Consider the following 14967-nt stretch of genomic DNA (forward strand, 5'->3'; position numbering starts at 1 on the left):
ACTGCTGGGCTCCTGAACAGGCAGTCAAGGGGCCTTTCACCTCCCTATCCTGCCTCAGGCTGCAGGACTCACAGAGTGCCATAATGCCTTACTTCCATGAGTTTGAATTCAATTAAATAGAAGCAGCCCATTTTGCTTGTCATCAGTCACATGTCAGGGGTGAATTGTAACAAAGGGTCTGACTCCATTCTTTGACGTTTCATGGCTGAGGGCTTTTAAAACTCTACCCCAGTGCCCCACATCTGGGCAAGCTTGTGAAAACACCTATGTGTTCTCTCCCTTGGTGCCCTTGGATGGGTGGGGTTCAAACTACACAAGCCCCTGCCTGCACATGGAAACCCTCATGTCGCCCCCATCCACTAACCACAATAAAACTCCCAAACCAGTCTCCTTTCCTGTCTGTCTCAAGCTTTTTTGGGGGAGCTGCCTGGGAAGCCTGTCATGCTCTCCGCTCCAAAGCCTCATTATGTAAGTAAGTAATACACTATTCATATCCTCTCGGTGGTGTGTGTGGTGACACTGGTCTTGACACTTGAACCAAATTCTCGGTAGGGGTCCATACTATCTCAGAGTAGCTGCAACAGCTCTCCTCATGATTATTCTCGTAGCACACTTGCAGAATGTGTGCTTCCCATCCGTGACACTTTCGTGTTTGTCAGAATCAAAGAGAGTGTGTCTCCCGTAAGGGACATAGCTCATGTTCTATTGAACTTGAAGTTACAACTAGCACCCGGGCTTGCTTCTGTGCTCAGTGGCAACAGCAGATGGAATTAGTAAAAAATGACTGTTGATTTCTTCCTAGCTTCAAGAATCTTTACACATGAAGTCTTGGCTAAGTAGGGCTTAATACAACAAAAAGACTCGTACTGTTGACTGAGAGGTCGTTCTAGGAAGCTTACCCTGCCATGCTGTATTTGTCTGCTCAGGCTGCCATAACAAAACACCATAGACAGGCTGGCTTACAAAACAGACATTTATTTCTCATGGTTCTGGAGGCTGTGAAGGCCAAGGTCAGGGGTGGGGGTTGCTATCTGGTCAGGTTCTTAGTGAGAACCCTCATCCTGGCCTGTAGGTAGCTGCCTTCTTTCTGTGTCTTCACAAAAGGGGATCGGGGGAGGGTGGGGCAGAGAGATGGAGAGCAAGCTCTCTAATCTCTTGTGATAAAGGCACTAATCCCAACAAGTGGACCCCACCCTCATCAAAGCCTAATTACCTACCAAAGACCACCCCCCCCCCCATCTCCAAATACCATCACACTGTGGGTATGGATTTGGGTGGGCACACAATTCAGTCCATAGTCTGTGCTTAGCCCAGGCCTTTCTTTACAAGAAGTAACTCTCTTTCTTTATTCATTCTTTTAGAGGCTTGAAGTGAATTGGGCACATCCATGAATCACCTTGCACCTCCTACTTTAAAACTTCCTCCATTCTCTGTTCTCATGACATCCATTTCAACTTTGTATGTTCTTTTCTAAGCAGCTTGAGTAAGTTAAAACATCCAAATTCTCTTTCTCTCTTATGGGAGGTCTTTTACCATTACTGATTACTATTATTTGATTTACACACCTTTTTATTTTATTTTTTCTTAAATAACTGTGTCTCTACTGGCATGAGCCACCCCGGGGCAGGAATTGGGGAAGAAAACGCAGTCTGCATACCCCAGGGTGCCGCCCTACAGGGACACTATGGTTCTGCTTGCAATCACAGAATTAAAAGGAAGAGGACATGTGTGGGACTGAAGGGTAACACAGGATACTAGAGCCTTGAGGGAAGCGGAGGACCTCGATCACTCATTGGACGCTGGGCATGTCAGTCATTGCTTCTCAGCAAATGAGCTTCGAGCTGGCGATGGGGGAAGTGACCCTTTGTTGACCCTTCCAAGTTCCTCCTCCCGTCACCATCCCAACGGAATCTCCCCTGCCCCCCCCCCCCCCCCCCACCGCATCCACAGCCACCTGAGGCGCGGTCTGGCTCGGCCGCTCCTTGGGCTGCCCCTCTGCCCTTCGTGTCGCGGGCCTTCCACAGGCACCTTCACAGACTGTTATGTCCTCTGAAGCCATCTTCTCTGCCGCCCCCACCGGCTCGGCACAGGCCCTGCTGCCAACAGCCTCCCCTTGAGGGCAGTCACTTCACGGACGCCATTTTCACCAAAGTTGTGGCTGCAGTCCAGTCAAAGCTCCAGTTGAGGCACTGACTGGCAAGTCGCTCCTGCCATGGCTGCCACAGAGGAGCAAAATCTGGTCCTAGGTGGCCAGGACAAAGCTGGTGATGGGGCAGGCCAGGACCCCAGGCCCCTCGGGGTCTGGGTGTCACCTTCAGAAGGGAAGGGCGGAGTCGAGGAGGGTGCGGCCTTCCTGCCTCCCGGAGAGGTTTCCAGAGCCCTTCCTGAAGAGGAGGATGGGCAGGAGGCCACCTGGGCCGCAGAAGAGAGCTGGGTTGTGAAGCTGCTAGAAGAGGAGGAAGAGGAAGAAGACAAGGAGGAAGACGAAGATGAGGACGGGGACGAAGACGACGAAGAAGAGGACTTCGAGTTCGAGTTTGGGGACGAGGACGACTATGATTACCCATCTCAAGATTTCGAATTTGAGTTTGGGGACCAGGAGGGGTCTGAATATGAGTCGGAAGAGCAGGACGAAAACCAGGAAGACAGTCAGGAGGAAGAGGAAGAGACTGAAGAGGAGGAGGAAGACAGCAATGGCCAAGAGGGCCCACAAGTCCTCCCTGCGGGTGCTCCCGAGGCCCCCGTGGCACAGTTTCGGTCCCTCTTCAGGACTCTGGTCCATTTTCTTCTACACCGTATCCATGATAACGACCATGTCCTGGTTGGGCCCCGCGAAGGCCGCGTGGTGGTCAGCAGCCACTCCCGGGAATCCCAGGACCCTGGAGAGGGACCAGCACCCCAGGATCAGGAGAACCCGAGAGAGGAAGCAGAGGTCGGGGTGGGTGAGTCCCTGGCAGAGGGCACCTCGCCGCCGGGGCCGCAGGAACCAAAAGAGGGGGCTGCATCCCAAAAGGCTGGGGAACCTGCAGCAGAGGCCCAGGTCAAAGAAAACGAGGCCCTGGGTGATGCCTCTGAGTTCTGGGAGGCTGGAGCCTGTGCACCCGCCAAGGTCCAGGTTGGCGAGTGGCCGTCACGTCCTCAGGCCCTTGCAGCTCCCGTTGTTGGGGCACCCAGCTCAAAGGCAGGCAGTGCTCAGCACTTGCCTTTAGCGGTGAAGCAGCGGGTCCTCGCTCTCAAAAACCTTCAGGCCCAATATGCGCAAGTAGAAGCTCAGTTCTATAAAGATCTCCACGATCTTGAGAAAAAGTATGCTGCCTTCTACCAACCTCTGTTTGATAAGAGGTCGGAGATCATCAATGCAATCCATGAGCCCACAGAAGGCGAATGTCAGTGGCAAGCAGGTGTTCAGGAAGGCGGGGCGGGGGAAATGGAAAGAGAGCCTGAAGGAAAAGGGCAAGCAGATGGCATACCTCACTTTTGGTTGATGGCTTTTAAAAATGTGAAGATGCTTGGTAGGATGATCCGAAGAAATGATGAGCTTGTACTACAGCGCTTGGAAGATGTAAAAATTAAGTTTTCGGAAGTTGAGGAACCAATGAGCTTCACCATAGAATTTATCTTTAAGTCAAACGAATACTTTTTCAACAAAGTCCTGACGAAAACATACCGAGTGCGATCAGACCCAGATGATTCTGACCCCTTCTTCTCCAAAGGGCCAGAAATTATCGGTAGCACAGGGTGTGAGATCTACTGGAAAGAGGGGGAAAATGTCACCGTGAAAACTACCAAGCTGCGGAAATGTGAGGGCCGAAGAAGTGTATCAACCACTAGGAAGATGCCCAGCTGTTCCTTCTTCACCTACTTCTATCCTCCTGATTATCCTGAGGGCAGAGTAATGGATGTGGCCACCGATTATAAATTGGGCTATTTTTTCCGTGAAGTTCTGGTCCCGAAGTCCGTATTATTCTTCACTAATGAAGCCAGTGGGTATAAATATGAAAGCTCTGATAATGAGGTCCAAGAAGCTGGAGGCGAGGAAAAGAAAGGAGAAGTGATGAGAAGTGAAGAAGCTGAAAAAGATCTGGACCCAGAAGAGAGCAATCCCTGAGAACCCAGGTATCTGTGTGTAGCTTTGTGTGTCACCCAACTGTGCCTCACATACATCAGTTATGTTTCTGAATTTCTTTTTTTTTTTTTTAACTTTATTTTTTATTTTTTAAAATTTACGTCCAAATTAGTTAGCGTATAGTGAAGCAATGATTTCAGGAGTAGATTCCTTAATGCCCCTTACCCATTTAGCCCACCCCTCCCCCAACCCCTCCAGGAACCCTCAGTTTGTTCTCCATATTTATGAGTCTCTTCTGTTTTGTCCCCCTCCCTGTCTTTATACTATTTTTATTTCCCTTCCCTTATGTTCATCTGTTTTGTCTCTTAAAGTCCTCATATGAGTGAAGTCATATGATTTTTGTCTTTCTCTGACTGACTAATTTCACTTAGCATAATACCCTCCAGTTCCATCCACATAGTTGCAAATGGCAAGATTTCATTCCTTTTGATTGCCGAGTAATACTCCACTGTGTGTGTGTGTGTGTGTGTGTGTATGTATATGTGTATATACATATATATATATATATATATATATATATGTGTATATACATATATATATGTGTGTATATACATATATATATATATATATATATATATATGTATATATGTATATATACTACATTTTCTTTATCCATTCATCCATCGAGGGACATTCGGGCTCTTTCCATACTTTGGCTACTGTTGATAGTACTGCTATAAACATGGGGGTGCATGTGTCCCTTCAAAACAGCACACCTTTCCCCAGTAAAGTAAATAACAAAACCAATGTCAAAAATTTAGTTCTACCAGACAGTGTAATGTTAATGATGTATATTGTTACAGAATGTAGCACATTCTGTAATGTACTTCATTCATAGTTACAAGTCCTTTCAGTTATAGCTGTAAGTCTTCTACAAGTGAGAAATGTGTCAGCCCTGGCGGCAGAGACCAATGTTTGTTTCGAACACCACACTTACCAGAACAAAGGGCTAAAGGGACTTGAATGAACACTGGCTGGGCCTTCATCAGTTAGCCAGAGAAATAAGTTCTCTTAGACTAACGAAGAGACAATTCTTTTTTATTTTTTAATTATTTTTAATTTTTTTTTTAATGTTTAATTATTTTGGAGACAGAGAGAGACAGAGCATGAAAGGGGGAGGGGCAGAGAGAGAGGGAGGCACAGAATCGGAAGCAGGCTCCAGGCTCTGAGCTGTCAGCACAGAGCCCGACGCGGGGCTCGAACTCACAGACCGCGAGATCGTGACCTGAGCTGAAGTCGGACGCTTAACCGACTGAGCCACCCAGGCGCCCCTAATTATTTTTATATTAGAGAGATGCATGAGTGAGGGAGAGGGACAGAGAGGAAGAGAGAGAGCATCTTAGGCAAGATCCAAGTTCAGTGCAGAGCCTGACTTGGGGCTCACTCCCACAACCCTGGGATCATAACCTGAGCCGAAATCCAGAGTGGGTCAGTCACTAGACTGAGCCACTCAGGCGCCCCAAGGAGAGAATTCTTTTGAGAATGCGACTACTTACACAGGTTATCATAAGAATTTTATTTAGGACCACATTTAATGATTTTACCTAACCATTTATTCAGTTGTAAATTTTTATATTTTAGGGGACAATGAAAAGAAAAAAGAAACAATAGTCATGGTAAGATTATTGTTTATCTCTGGATTGATAATTAAGTTGATCTACATTCAGCATATTTTGTTCTTGGCTCTTTATTTCTCCTTTTACGGATACTGTGACTTGAGATCTAGGATCCCAAGAAGAGACGATAGTTTATGGATAGAGAAGAGTCTTTTAAAATGGAAAGAAATGTCTAAATACCAGAATGTTCTGTCAAAACAAAACAGGACAAGCCTTATTGGTGTTTGGGAAATAGGAGATGAGGTTGGTGTGTGACAGAATTGAGGACATCAGATGTGCAAGATCACCCTAATACCCATGTGTCTGGGTTACAAGAAGAAAACATGTTTTCTCCTGTTAGCACAGACATACATAGGATTGCCTATTCTTAGACTTAGAAAGTCACTGGTGCATTTTAATCGAGTTCAATTATTGTCTCTTATTTCTTCTACAGTTTGAAGGCATAGAAAGGCATGAACGAAGGAAGCCACAATGAGTTTGTTCTACAATGAATTGAGATTTTCTGGTTTTAAGTTGTCCATGGAAATTTTATCACCACTGGTTTTGTTCCAATGTTTATCACTAAACAAGTGATGTCACTTTTTTTTTTTTACACCTTTGAGAGATATGACAACATTTGTTCAAATTAAAAATGAAAGCCTGTTTAAAATGAATAAGCTGCAGGGTTTTAGATATAGAACACTGACTCAAACCTATCTTTGTATCTTTTTGTTTTGACCCACCTTACTATTACTGAAAGGAATCACTTTCAACCATTTGGTAAGCCTGTTTTAAGTTCTTTTATTGCATCCTCAAATTAATTACAAAATTATAAAGAATTTATATAAAGAAAGATGAAGGCTGCCCCTACTGCATGTTTTTGAAGTACCTGATGGATGACCTAGCTTACCTAGAGACAAGATGGTGCTGGGTTGTACTGGGCTGATGTGGACCAGCAACATCAGCATCACTCAGGAACTTTTTAGAAATGCAAATTCTCAGGCCCCACTCCATACCTACTGACTTGGTAATCCTGATGCTGGGCCGGCAGTCCCAGTGTTGCAAGTCCACCCAGGTGGTACCGAATCTCAGTAATGTTTGAGAACCACACATTTCAAGCAATGAATGAGGGGAAACCTCAAGCTTCACCTGTGGTAGGAGCAGCATTAATTCACTGATGTGAGGATGTTTCAGGTAGACAGTAAGGACTGACCGAGCTGGGGATGAGACTGGAATTCTTAAGGGCCTGGGACACACAGAAAGACCTCCTAGAAGGACAAACTTTGGGTGGTGGTATTTCAAAATAATGGATAAGGGAACAAGCTCATTCCAGAAGGATAGAAACATTATGACACTATGTATATGAATTTTCAAAACGTGCAAAACAAACATACTTATTATGGATACATGTATATGTGGTAAAAGGCATGCACTGGAGCAATGCATGCATATGTAGCATGCAGAGAGGCATGTAATGGAACAAAAAAGAGCTTTCTAGGAGAGTGGTTATGTATTGTGTAGAGGGAGAGAGGAGAATTCAAATGGCGAGGGGCCATCTTAGTTTCCTCCTGTCATAACAAAGTACACAAAGTGGGGGGCTTCGAACAGAAATCTATACCCTCACACCCTGGGGGCTGATTCTGGCAGTTCTCTAGTTCTGAAGTTCTGATTTCAGGTGAAAACAGGTTGAGGACACAGCCACGCTTCCTTTGAAGGTCCAGGAGAGAATACCCCTTGCCTCTTCCAGACTCTGGTGGTTCCTGGAACCCCTTGGCTTGTGGCACCATAACTCCAATCTCTGCCTCCGTTTTCATATGACCTTCCCTGTGTGTCGGCAACTCAATCCTCCCTCTCCTTTGTCTTGCACTCACATTAATCATTGGGTTTAGTCTCACCCTTAATCCAAGATGATCTCATCTTGTGTCCCTTAACCTGCTTATATTTGCAAAGACCCCCCTTTTTAAATAAAGTCACAGTTACAAGGAATAGATATTAGGACTTGAAAATCTCTTTTTGGAAGATGCAGTTTAACGCACTATAGGCTCACAGTGGGATTCAACTGTATTAGTAATGTATTTCTTAAGTGGGGCGGTGGATAAATGGATGTAGTGTTGTCGGTACCATAGACTGTGTACATCTGAAATATTTCCTAATAAAAATGGCAATGAATTAAAAGAGGAAAGGGAGAAAATGGGCCTATTATCTGGAAGCTGTTTAAGGAAAATGAAGTCTTAGTTTACCAGAGTGGAGGATCAGAGAAAGGCCAGAGGTTTGATGATAGAAGATCCTGTTCCTACATTTAGGTAAAGCTGCCTAGGTGCTTGTATTTTCCATCAATATCTCTTTCTTTCCTATTGTGTGGTAGCACATCTCATGTTCTAACTAATACTGCAGAAATCTATATATGTGTATTTACTGCTCCACCCCTCTTGACCCTATTCATATGGATTGTGAAATCCTGAATAATTGCAAACTTAGAAGGTTTGTTTTTTTAACTTGAGATAGAGCTTGAGTTGGGGAGAGGAACAACGAGAGAGATATAGAATCTTTTATTAAATATTTACTTATTTTGGGGAGAGCACACGCAGGGGAGGGGCAGGGAGAGAGGGAGAGAGGATCCTAAGTGGGCTCTGCACTGACAAGTTGACAGCAGCGAGTCCTGTGTGGGGCTCGAACTCACAAACTGTGAGATCATGACCTGAGCCAAAGTCGGACACTCAACCAACTGAGCCACCCAGGTGCCCTGGGGAGAGAGGGAGAATTTTAAGCAGGCCCCACACTCAGTGTTGGAGCCTGACGCTGGGCTCGACCCCATGAACCTGGGATCGTGACCTGAGCTGAAATCAAGAGTTGGACACTCAAAGGACTGTGCCACTCAGGTACACCAACAAACTTAGGAGGTTTTATTCTTCCTTCCCCAAATATCAAGCACTCTGTTCTCCATCTTCATAGGTGCTCAATTAATGTTTATTAAAGTGACTAAATGTAATGCATCCAAAAACTTTTCTTTTCACCAGTGCCGGCAGTTTAAAACGTATTATCACGTAGTACACCTTATGACTAGAACTACATGGTGAGAGAACATACAGTGCTCTTTCTCAGCATTAAGCAGTTGGAAAGGGTGGGGCAAATAGACAGCCATCCCTGTAGTGCAATTTGAAGGCCCTCATTTTGTTTCTGATTGTTTAGTTCATGGTGTACCAGTTATTAAACACAACATTTTTCTTAGACCCTATCAAGAGAGGCCCGTCTCCTGAACTTCATGCTTTGAAGACTCCCTTTGGTTCTCTTCTCAATATGTTCTTCCCACGGGGCCAGAGGAATAAATGCACACGCAGTGTCCTAGCCTCCTCCATATCATCCTTGAGATACCTGGGACACCAGAACTCCTCATCCAAATGGACCCAAGCCTGCTTCCAGCACCAGCATGCCCTTTGTTGGGGCTGTCCTTTGTGGCTTAACAGCCTTGTTGGTGTATGTACTTCCAGGTGGCTATGGCAGGAGCAGGGCTGTACATGAGGAACAGTTAATGATTGGCCCAGGTTGTCCACATACATACAAATGAGTCCTCAAAGGTGGGGGATAAAACTCGGGGTGGGAAGAAAATGCAGACTGGTGAATGAATGCCTGAGGCCTAGTCCAGGGCCATGGGCCTGGAAGGTTGGTGGTAATTCTTCCCACACTGAAGGCTCAAAAGGTAAAGCAGTCCATGAATTCAAAACCCAAACCAGACCTTTCAGGCCATTATGAAAGTCTATTTGTCATGGAAGGAGATGTAACATGTTTTAACGGTTTATTGGTTGAATTAAACATTTTGAATAATTAGGAATATGGCATGTAGGACCCCAACTGAAGTATTGCCTCCGACCTTGCAAATTTTATAAATCTTACAGGTGGGTCACGTTAAACATTTGGTTAACTTTACCCCACCATGAGCCATCAGGCCCTCTCACTGCTGTTTTGTGGTGCTTCAAGGCAACCACATGACTACATCAGAGGAAACAGATGAGTTCCTGGTTGTGTACTTGTCCACTGCCCTTGTACTAATCGTGGTGTTTTCCATTTGGTTCTCCCCTCATAGTACAGTAAAGTATGACAAATACTTAAAACATAGAGCTCAAGGAAAGGTTCCTGCCCATTCTTTTTATTTATTTATTTATTTTTTAATGTTTATTTGTTTTTAAGAGGGAGAGACAGAGCATGAGCGAGGGAGGGGCAGAGAGAAAGAGAGAGGGAGACGAAGAATCTGAAGCAAGCCCGATGCGAGTCTTGAACCCAAGATCCATGAGAGCACGTCCTGAGCTGAAGTCAGATGCTTAACTGACTGAGCCACCCAGGTGCCCTGGTTCCTCCTGCCCATTCTTAACAAATGGACTACAGGGGCTCTCTGCTGCCATTCTGTGGCTATCACTGGTATCTACCAGACATTGAAATGTATTCCACTGATGCAGTGCCATCCCTATGTGAGTGGCAGATTCTAGCCACATACTGGTAGTTCTTGAGTCCAAGAGCATCCACATTTTGTGATAATTGGGACACTTACATGCAGACAAAGCATTGCTGCCCATGGTGAGGGTGATGTAACAGTGCATGAATGGACATAGCATTCAGTGACCATTTCATGCCCCCTTACATTCTCACACTGCTGGCATTTTGAGGTAGAACAGGCCCTTAAGGAGGTGACTAATAAAGATTGCTAGATGTTGCACTACTGTCATGATAACCTGAGGAGCTCTATGAATCTGCTCCCCAATGAAACTGGTAAAAATTAGTTTTGTGTTTTTTTGTTTGTTTGTTTGTTTAATCAAACAATGTAAATTATCTAGAAATGCTCCTAAGGGCATACAGCCAGTAAAGAAACATTTATTCAAGAATATCTGCTAAAATCTGATAAGGGCCGTGGGGTGCCTATGTGGCTCAATCAGTTAAGCATCCGAATCTTCGTTTCAGCTCAGGTCGTGATATCACGTCGGTGGTTTCGAGCCCCACATTGGATTTCAAATGAAAGCCGGGTGTGAGCTTGGGATTCTCTCTCCCACTCCCTATTTCTCCTCCGCTCCCCCACTTGCTCAAGCACATGCGCGTGCTCTCTCAATCTCTCAAAATAAATAAATAAACACAAATAATTGATAAGGACAGCGAGAACCAGTGGCATTTGAGCCAAAACCTATACCCCCTCTTTCCCTCCTTTGTCAGCAAGAGAGAAACTCCAAATTGGTACAGCCAAGAAAGCAGGGTACCTTCTCCCCGCTTCTCCCAGAGTGATCTTTCCAGAAAAGGCAGAGCATCAACATTTCTCATATTGCTCCACCTACCTATTGCTGACGTGAAGTCTAGGTGAGTATAGTCTGAGGTGGGGTTCCCGTCTTCCATGCAGTTTCCCCCTATAGGATTACCTTTGATGCAGCACAACTGAGAATATTGGGGCCCCAGTTTAGTAAGAGATTCCACACTAGGTGAGTCAAACCAAGAAGACCTGAAACTACTGTCCCCCTCCACTGAATCAGCAGCTCCCAAAGCAGGAGTGTTACCCATTAAGAAGTACACCATTCCCAGTTCCTCATCTATAGCTCATAGACTTTTTCCCAAGAAGCAGGCCATTAAACAGAGGGCTCTGCATCTCTTCCCAAGGGAAGTGAATCAATTTGCAATAGACGATGAAGATGTTGAAGCTTATAGCCCTCTCAAAAATAATAGTTTGTGGTTAAGAGCAATTAAGAGTAAGAGCCTAAATGTCCATCAACTGATTAATGGATAAAGAAGACGTGGTTTATATATACAATGGAATTCTACTTGTCAATGAGAAAGAATGAAATCATGCCATTTGCAACAAGGTGGATGGAACTGGAGGGTATTATGCTGGGTCAAATAAGTCAGTCAGAGAAAGACAGATATCATATGTTTTCACTCATATGTGGATCTTGGGAAACTTAATAGAAGACCATGGGGGAAGGGAAGGGAGAAAAAGCAGTTACAAACAGAGAGGGAAGGAGGCAAACCATAAGAGACTCTTAAATGCAGAGAACAAACTGAGGGTTGATGGGGGGTGAGGGCGAGGGGAAAGTGGGTGATGGCACTGAGGAGGGCACTTGTTGGGATGAGCACTGGGTGTGGTATAGAAACCAATTTGACATTAAATTATATTTTAAAAAATGAATAAAAGAAGAGCTGGCAAAAAAGAGTAAGTGAGTAGAATTATTCAAATTAAAAACTAAACTGTAAGAAAGCTAGTTTACCAGGGTGCCTGGGTTGCTCAGTCGGTTAAGTGTCTGACTTCGGCTCAGGTCATGATCTTGCGGTGCGTGGGTTCAAGCCCCACATCAGGCTCTGTGCTGACACCTCATAGCCTAAGAGTCTGCTTTGTTTTCTGTGTCTCACTCTCTCTCTGCCTCTCCCCCCCTTGTGTGCGCCCCCCCCCCTCTCTCTCTCTCTCTCCTCTTTCTCTCTCTTTCTGTCAAAAATAAATAAACATTAAATTTTTTTTTAAAAAAAGAAAGCTAGTTTGCCAGAGAGAACCAGGGAAATGTACAACTAAGAAGAGCCCCACTGGGGTGAGAACAAATCACAAATACTAACCTGAAAACTGTCCCATCAAAGGAACCCAAATTTAATTGGTTCAGTCTATTGAGCAATTTATGCCCAATCCTGCAACTCATGAAGATTACCAGCTGAGTGTGGTCAGGGAAAGAGACAATCAAAAGTAGCCTTGCAAAAAATACTCATCCTTGAATGATTGAAGGCATATCCAAGCCTGTGCTTGGTTCCTTGAGGAGGTAAATCAGAGGTTTCATGCTTTGGGGGAGGTGGAATAGACTTCCAAAATAATCCAAACAGTCATTAAGCAAATAAATAGAAAAGCAAAGAACAATAACAAGCACCAGAGGAGGAGTCAGTAGCCAGAGTTGCTACAACATATTATCTCAAATGTGCAATTTCCCACAAAAGATTAAGAGACGTGCAAAGGAACAAGGAAGTCTGACCCCAGTTTTGATTTACTCCTATTCACCTCATTGGTGAGAAAGGGATGTTCCACCCTAAACAGTATGCGATGGCCAAATGCACAACACCTGATGCCAGGCAGATGAACTAAAACTTAAGTTTATTAATCAATTATACAGCCCTGAAGGAAATCATTCCAGTACACACAAGGCCACGTGAAAATTGCACTTGAAAACAGAGTGGCTTAGCAGAGACTGTGGGAGGCAGGCTTTATAGTTACAAGAGGTTGGGGTGACCCTTAATTTTTACAGGAGGTTGTGATCAGTTGGAATAGTTTTGCAATCTGGCAAGGAAATGAAAGCTATCGGGCTGAGGATTGGGTGGAACCTGAGGATATATTTCTGCCAGCACAGGTTTACATGAAGCACCCATAAGAGATGAGGTTGAGGTGTGCCTGGGTGGCTCAGTCGATTAAGTGTCTGACTCAATTTAAGCCCAGGTCATGATCTCACAGTTCGTGAGATTGAGTCCTGAGTCAGGCTCTGTGCTGGCAGAGGGGAGCCTGCTTGGGATTCTCTCTCTCTTTCCCTTTCTCTCTGCCACTCCCCTGCTTCAGCTCTCACTCTCTCAAAATAAATAAACTTTTTAAAAAAGATGAGGTGAGAACAAGAAAAGCCTTTTTGCCATCAAATCAAATACAGGCAATATGTCCTGCCTGAGCAAAAATGAAATACTCAGATTTTAGGAAAGCCTGCTTTCAGGAGGAGAAAATCCACCAAAGAATGAAATCAGCTTGTTAACATAAATTTATCAAATCATTAGAGGAAGCACATTCACGAGAGAGAAAATCCATTGAAACAAAGTAGAATTGGACTTCATATGGACAATAATTTGAACACATCAACACCAAGAGCACAAGAAAGGCCTGACAAGTATCGCAAATGCTGGTAGTTATGAAATGACAAATAAACATGTAAAGCAAACTGGAAAATAGGACATAATCCTTTCTCGGGCAATCTCGCATGGAATAAATTTTGGGGTCCCTATTTCCTCCTATCTTCCACTTTTTTTAGCATTGAATAACTGACACATCAGGATCAGATTCTCCAGGACAGGCTGCAAAATTGAAGAGATAGTAAAAACACTTGATAAGGAACAAGTGGATGAGGTTGCTTCTGATAGTCCTGAATCAACTAATGGAGCAGTTAATTCAAATCAAGCAGTTCAAGGCAGGCTATCAATAAATAATGTTTCAGAGGAAGCAGAAGAAACAGTTCTTTGGGACATCTCACCACTATCTAGATAGTGGTTATTCATCTGTGAGTTGATGCAATATGTCATGCAATATGTTCCACGACTAACAGAAGAACAATTAAATTGGAAATCTACTTTTCTACTGAAAACAAGAAGCACACTGGAATTCTGCCTACTTTTAGACCTATATTAAACACTAAGTGCACTGTAGTCTAAATGAGCTAAGAGATGCAGACCTTACTTTTCCAGTCCATATCCAAGATACTATTGATCAGATTTATGTGAGATTAAGACTATTCTTCCAGGAATCCTTGAAACCAATATCTCAGATTTATAAGATTATTGTTTTTACTACTCTTAAGAGGGTATAAGCAGATATTATCTAATTATGGTAGCTCCTAAAAGGCAACTAGTGAGGCACTGGCCTTTCTGTGAAAGTTGTGTTTGTTTACAAGCAACATATACAAAGAACTTATCTTTGGAAGACATCTTTCAAAAACTGTAATAGCTGACAAACCACCACAAGCCTTTACATACCAGCTTTTCAATAGAATCCTTATAGAAAGCTGGTTTGTAGAGTAAACTCTCAATGTACTCCTAAATGTGATTACATATATTTAGAAGCTTGTAGACCTGAATGATGATGTTCAACTTCACATCAAAGGAAAATTTTGATTGCATGATTTGCTTTCCCCAGATTAACTACAAAGACTTCTCAAAACAATGAAGGGAGAGAGAAAACAGGGCCCTTTTAGACTAAGGCAACACATTCTTACTCCTTTTGAAAATTTACATTTTGTAACCCATCTTGCTTTTCTTAATTTTGGTGTTCAGTGATAATCAATGGTTGCAGAAAGAAACTTTACCTATCTCAGCTTACATACACAGAGTAGGTAGGCTGAAACAAAAAAAAAGCCTTTGGAACTCATGCAACTCTGAATTTTTTATGTACAGAACATCTGAAGTTCATATAGAATTATGTTTCTGCCACAAGCAGTTTGGTCCCATAGTCACACAGGGTTTTATTTAAAAAAAAAAAAAAAAGATGAAAAT

At 43.8% G+C, this 14967-nt stretch overlaps 1 protein-coding gene and 1 pseudogene across 2 annotated transcripts; both read left to right on the forward strand.

The window, feature by feature from the left end:
* The first annotated feature begins 1945 nt into the window (after positions 1-1945).
* Positions 1946-6249, forward strand: LOC145713642 (uncharacterized). 2 transcript variants are annotated; one of them, XM_081792527.1, is made up of 3 exons: positions 1946-4116; positions 5708-5742; positions 6176-6249. In XM_081792527.1, the coding sequence occupies exon 1, from the start codon at positions 2213-2215 to the stop codon at positions 4106-4108; it is 1896 nt and encodes a 631-aa protein (XP_081648653.1). In that variant the 5' UTR covers positions 1946-2212; the 3' UTR covers positions 4109-4116; positions 5708-5742; positions 6176-6249. The 2 variants fall into 2 exon arrangements, with proteins under 2 accessions (XP_081648653.1, XP_081648652.1); XM_081792526.1 differs by lacking the exon at positions 5708-5742.
* A 3119-nt stretch (positions 6250-9368) lies between these two features.
* Positions 9369-14616, forward strand: LOC145713734 (CTD small phosphatase-like protein 2 pseudogene; annotated as a pseudogene).
* The last annotated feature ends 351 nt before the right edge of the window (positions 14617-14967 follow it).

This window comes from Panthera onca, chromosome X (genome assembly GCF_046562875.1).
Source record: "Panthera onca isolate mPanOnc1 chromosome X, mPanOnc1 haplotype 2, whole genome shotgun sequence".
NCBI lineage: Eukaryota > Metazoa > Chordata > Mammalia > Carnivora > Felidae > Panthera > Panthera onca.